The sequence below is a fragment of the Sycon ciliatum genome, chromosome 12 (assembly GCF_964019385.1).
Source record: "Sycon ciliatum chromosome 12, ocSycCili1.1, whole genome shotgun sequence".
NCBI lineage: Eukaryota > Metazoa > Porifera > Calcarea > Leucosolenida > Sycettidae > Sycon > Sycon ciliatum.
The window spans coordinates 3,685,610-3,690,609 of record NC_088654.1 but is presented as its reverse complement, the minus strand read 5'-3'; the positions used below and the strand labels follow the sequence as shown (position 1 = coordinate 3,690,609).

General features: G+C 46.2%; 1 protein-coding gene across 1 annotated transcript in view; it reads left to right on the top strand.

The window, feature by feature from the left end:
• The window catches only part of LOC135828164 (uncharacterized), a 12,980-nt gene that overhangs the window by 3,971 nt on the left and 4,009 nt on the right, over window positions 1-5,000 (top strand). Inside the window, exons 4-7 of the mRNA XM_065340612.1 lie at window positions 384-537; window positions 1,817-1,929; window positions 3,052-3,329; window positions 4,468-4,744. Of these exons, the coding sequence (XP_065196684.1) occupies window positions 384-537; window positions 1,817-1,929; window positions 3,052-3,329; window positions 4,468-4,744 (822 nt within the window). The remainder of the gene's footprint in view (window positions 1-383; window positions 538-1,816; window positions 1,930-3,051; window positions 3,330-4,467; window positions 4,745-5,000) is intronic.

Sequence of the window (5,000 nt, the reverse complement as noted above, 5' to 3'; positions counted from 1 at the left end):
CCGCTCGTGGATCCTTCTTTTTGCAACAGATCCCATCTGGTCTCTTGGTATGCTGCATCTCCATGGTTACCACCTATATCCGTGCTACATGTCCACGGTTACCACCTATACATCTCATTGCTTTGTAACTTGCTAATCCCTACTACCCCTTTTGTGTACGTGCTATTGTTTTCGGTTTTTTTCTTCTTCCGTGGTTGGTCTCATCCTCTCCTCAATTCAATTGGCTGTCTTGACATGCTAAGAGGTGCAGAAATAAATAAATAATTATCCATGCTATGTATCCATGGTTACCACCTACACCCATGGCGTGCATATCCAGGCTACATCTCCATGGTAACCACCTATATCCATGCTACTCTGTATCCGCTGCTCTCCGTGTGTAGATTCTTCGTACGTCGATTTGACGGCCGAGACTGAGCACAAGAACGCCAACCCGTACTTCTACGCCGCCATTGCAGCGACCATAGTGCTGGTACTGTTCATGGCGTTCTTCATGCTATTCGCTTACCAGTTCTACAAGTACATGATAAAGCACAGGTAGGGTAGGGATGGGTCCTTGTTGGAAATGTCGTTAACCCTTTATGTACGTTGTGTACTTGAATGTAATCATGTATGATTCATGATCAATTCCTAAATTCTCTGTAAGGAGAATTCAACAATCGAATGGTGTCTGTAGTAGTGGAAACTCCAAGCTTTCCAATGCAACAATTGCCGAAGAGTTAAGATGTCAGACGCCAGAGATATCACATGTTGTATTCTTATCTCTGCAAATTCATATCTTCGATCGATACTCATTGCCATTTCGGGGGAACCTTTTTTCGTGCCTTTTTAGCGACTGAGCACAAACTATTGATGTGGTGGACTGAAATCGGAATCACCTCTAGAACATTTGAGTAGTTTTTCTAGGGAGGAGAGTGAAATAGCGTTGATAGGGCTGAATTAATGCATGAGACGACTTCGCGGTGTTCCCGCGCATTGTATGCGGTGGTTGCTCGTTAGTGCCTGCTATTCTTGTGGTCCTCTCACCGAGAGGTTTCCAACTAGCCCAGGATTGTGAAAATCGTGCACAGCTGTCAGTGCTATTCCAGCTGTGCACGACATATTATGCAGTGTAGACTGGAGACTGGCTTGTAACATCCTGTAAAAGCCATTATTCTAACGAGGCGCATATATAACGATTTCCCAAAATTGACTAGTTTACGTGTACCAAATGTAACGATTCTCACTCATTCTCAACGCTCAATCGGACAGTATATGTACCGATTTCTGTACAACGGTTTCTATTTTAACGACAGATTTCTCCTCGTTAACTCGTTAGAGTTAGCACTTCGTTATCCATATATGGCTTTTACAGTAGATGCTAGTGCAGACGTCTCTACTGTGTGTGTCATGTGTCATGCTCCCTCTCTCTCTCACCACCGTGTACCCATTGTCCGCGTTCCTCACTATCATTCACTCCCCTTCCTCCTCCCATCCTCCTGGTTTTACTGCATTATGACGCACTTTGTCTGCTTAGACGCCGAGACCTTTAAGTTTTGGCCCCGCCACCACTTATCGCACACATTCAGGAATATAGTGGACTTTCGTATAAAAAATTATAAAAATGCAATAGTCTCCCGAGGTTTTAAAGTTTCTTCGTGTTCTTACTGACGTGTTGTCGCTGTTTCTACGTGTTCTTACTGACGTGTTGTCACTGTTTCTACGTGTTCTTACTGACGTGTTGTCGCTGTTTCTACGTGTTCTTACTGACGTGTTGTCGCTGTTTCTACGTGTTCTTACTGACGTGTTGTCGCTGTTTCTACGTGTTCTGTTCCAGATTTCATTTGGCAAAAACCAACCTGGAAGAGATGAGACAGACAATGGCAGAACTGCAAGCTCAAGATGAGCTTGACGGACTCCGGGATCACGATACCTTTTCGAGGTACTCAGGTATGGGATGGTAGTTGGATAGGTGATAGTTGTACGCCAATTACCTTTATCTCTGGTTGTTCTGTTCAGTCATAGTTCTGTTATTGGTGTTAGGTGTTTTCTGTTTGGACTCCCGCAATAAATGAAATATACAACAACACACACACTTTCGTCTCTCTCTCTCTCTCTCTCTCTCTCTCTCTCTCTCTCTCTCTCTCTCTCTCTCTCTCTCTCTCTCTCTCTCTGTCTCTCTCTCTCTTTCTCTTTCTCTCTCTCGCTCTCCTTCTCTTTCTCTCTCTCTCTCCTTCTCTCTCCTTCTCTCTTTACATGGCTTATGACTTTCATTGATAAGGTCATTGACATAGAAAGGATGGCAAAGTGCAAGAGTGAGTTTCGGGTGATGTTTTTCTAGTGTCTGTTGCAGTATCATCAATATTTATAAAATTTCCTGGCATTTCAAACAGGTTAATTTCCTCACTCTTGCAGCTTATCACCCTTCCGATTTCTATGGCATTATCATTGTTGTTTTTAGCTGTTCTTCATTTCCGTGTTCCACCACCTCTCTACGGTACTCAGTCCTTGGTCTTTGTTCCTTTGCTCTTGCCTGTCTATCACCGGAAGAGAAGGCTTCGTGGAAACTTTTTTTTTAATGTTGCTGTCGCCGAACGTGAAGTGTGTCCCCCTTCTAAAGTTTATTCACCGTATACTGTAAATATACAAATTTTCGGCAGCTATTTAATTTCGGCTCTATTCGGCACCTACCAAAAACGCCTAAATTAAAACGCAGATGAAAATTTTCACAGCATCTGTCGCACTATACCATGCCCTCTACCCCACGCCGAAAATATATCGCCGCCGAAATGTCAAAAATCGTGAAGTGCCGAAATTTTGTATATTTACAGTATTATTGTTTCTCACTAACCCTGTGTGTAGATCAGACCCACCAAAGGGATCAAAGACCGAAAATCCCACCACTGCGGCACCTGCGCCTTGATTCGTGTTGGTGGTGGCGGTGTTCCTACGGACGCGGAAAACTCGGCGTTCAGCCGAGTCTCACGCGAACCGTCATCTATTTTAACCGTGTGTGTGTGTGTATGTGTGTGTGTATATGTGTGTGTGTTCGCGTGTGTGCACGTGTTGCAGGTGATTGGCACCGCACACCGGGATCCTTCAGCCACTCCAGTATTAACAGGTACCATGCGTCACACGACACGGGCTTGGCCGTCGGTATTCACGGCACGCCTGTCGGTGGGCGGCAGGCTCTCGGCCGTGACCGTGCCGGCTCCGAAGCCTCGCTGTCCTCCTACAACCCGTATCGGCAGACAGCCGCAAGCTACGGAACGCACGCGCACACGCACAGGTCAACGTCACCCGCAGCCCCGACCGTTCACACCCAAGCTGGTTTCTCTCAGCAATCGGACGTAAGGACTGACACTTGAGGGGTCCATACACACCTGAAGAATTGACACACATATACACACACGCATGCACGTACCCGCGCGCGCACACACACATTCTTTCCTAAGAAGTTTTTGGACATCACGCAATTGCATTATAGCAAGAAAAAGGCGGGTTGCCAACTGACAACCGCTCTACATATATATAGTTGCTATTCACTCAGGTCTGCACTGAATTGGAAAATTCTTTTATTGATGTTGCACAAGCCATGTTGCTATGCCGTCGCAAAACTGCTCAATGCCACGAGGGCAGAGCCAAATTCACAAGTTAGCCAATGGAACAAGGCTGAGTTGAGCTGTAACTCGGAGTTTCATGGCTATCCGCCAATCCTCAGATAACAATAATGATACAGGTGGGACGTGCCAAGGGTTGTAGGGGGAAGCGGTAAGGACTGCAATAAGGACTCATTTATAGAAAAGAAAAAGGACCAGGGAACTACAAATTTCTGTAAATTTATCCTAGGCTCTCCATCCAAGTCTGATAAGGACTCAGCAATCCGTATTGCTTTCTGTCCTCTAATACTAGGCACTTTCCACCTGTATCATCATTGTTTTGTTGAGGATTGGCGGATACAGTAGCCATGAAAGTCCGAGGTACAGCCTAATTCAGCCTAGTTCTATTGCTAACTTGTGTCTCAGAACTGCATACATGGACATTGCAACATCATAATAATAAACAACATACATGCACTTTCCATTGGCATCAGTATTCCTCGTAAGATTTTCGTCGCCTGTGTGGTGTGTTTCTCCACCAATGAGCGCGTACTATGATTATTTATCGCTGTTCTCACACTTCACCATTTTAGCAGCTTGCATATGCCATTGATATATGTGGAAAGCGCGCACGTGCGCCATTTCTGGTGTATAAGAATGATCATTCCTCCATTATCATCATTATCATCCTCTACTGATGAGCTCCAACAGGGAGCGAAACAGCTGTCTAGAGGCGTGGAGCAATATTATCTCTCAACGGAAGTGTCCTTGCTGGTGTCTGTATGGTTCGGCTGAAGAGCGCGTGGTTGTGATGAGTTGGGAATGCGATGAACTTGTGTCTCATTGGTGTAGTATTCTTTCATTGATGTAAAATTCTGCGTGCTCCCAGGCGATGTATTTGTCCCCGAAGGCAACGCCGTCCCTGCTCATGCCCCCGCCGTCGCCTCACTACGCCAAACAGCAGGTCTCCTTGCTGCAGATGGACCAGTCCCCGTTGCACGGCGGCCGACGGGGAATCCCCTCCCACCAGCCGCCGCTGGAACCGTCCCCGGAGGTGTCTGCGGCGGTGGAGGCGGCGCAGGCTGCGGCTGACTCGGCTGTTCACTCGGTGTGTATACGCGCGGGTGCCGATATCAACTCTGATCACTCCGCGACCAGTCACGAAAGTAAGCACCACTGGCAATTTGTTCATTGGCGATATGTTTCCTCGTTGGCTGTCGATAATTCTTGCCGTTTATCGCAATTGTACAGAGCAATCAGCCACAGAGTTTTCTGAGATCACGTCATGGGTATATACTATGTTTATCTATTCTGGAGGATACTGTATAGCAGGAAATTTTCGGACGGAAATATTTTCGGACAAAGCCGAATTTCGACCTTTCGTACGGATTATATTTTCGTACAGTGCTGCATGCTAAATAC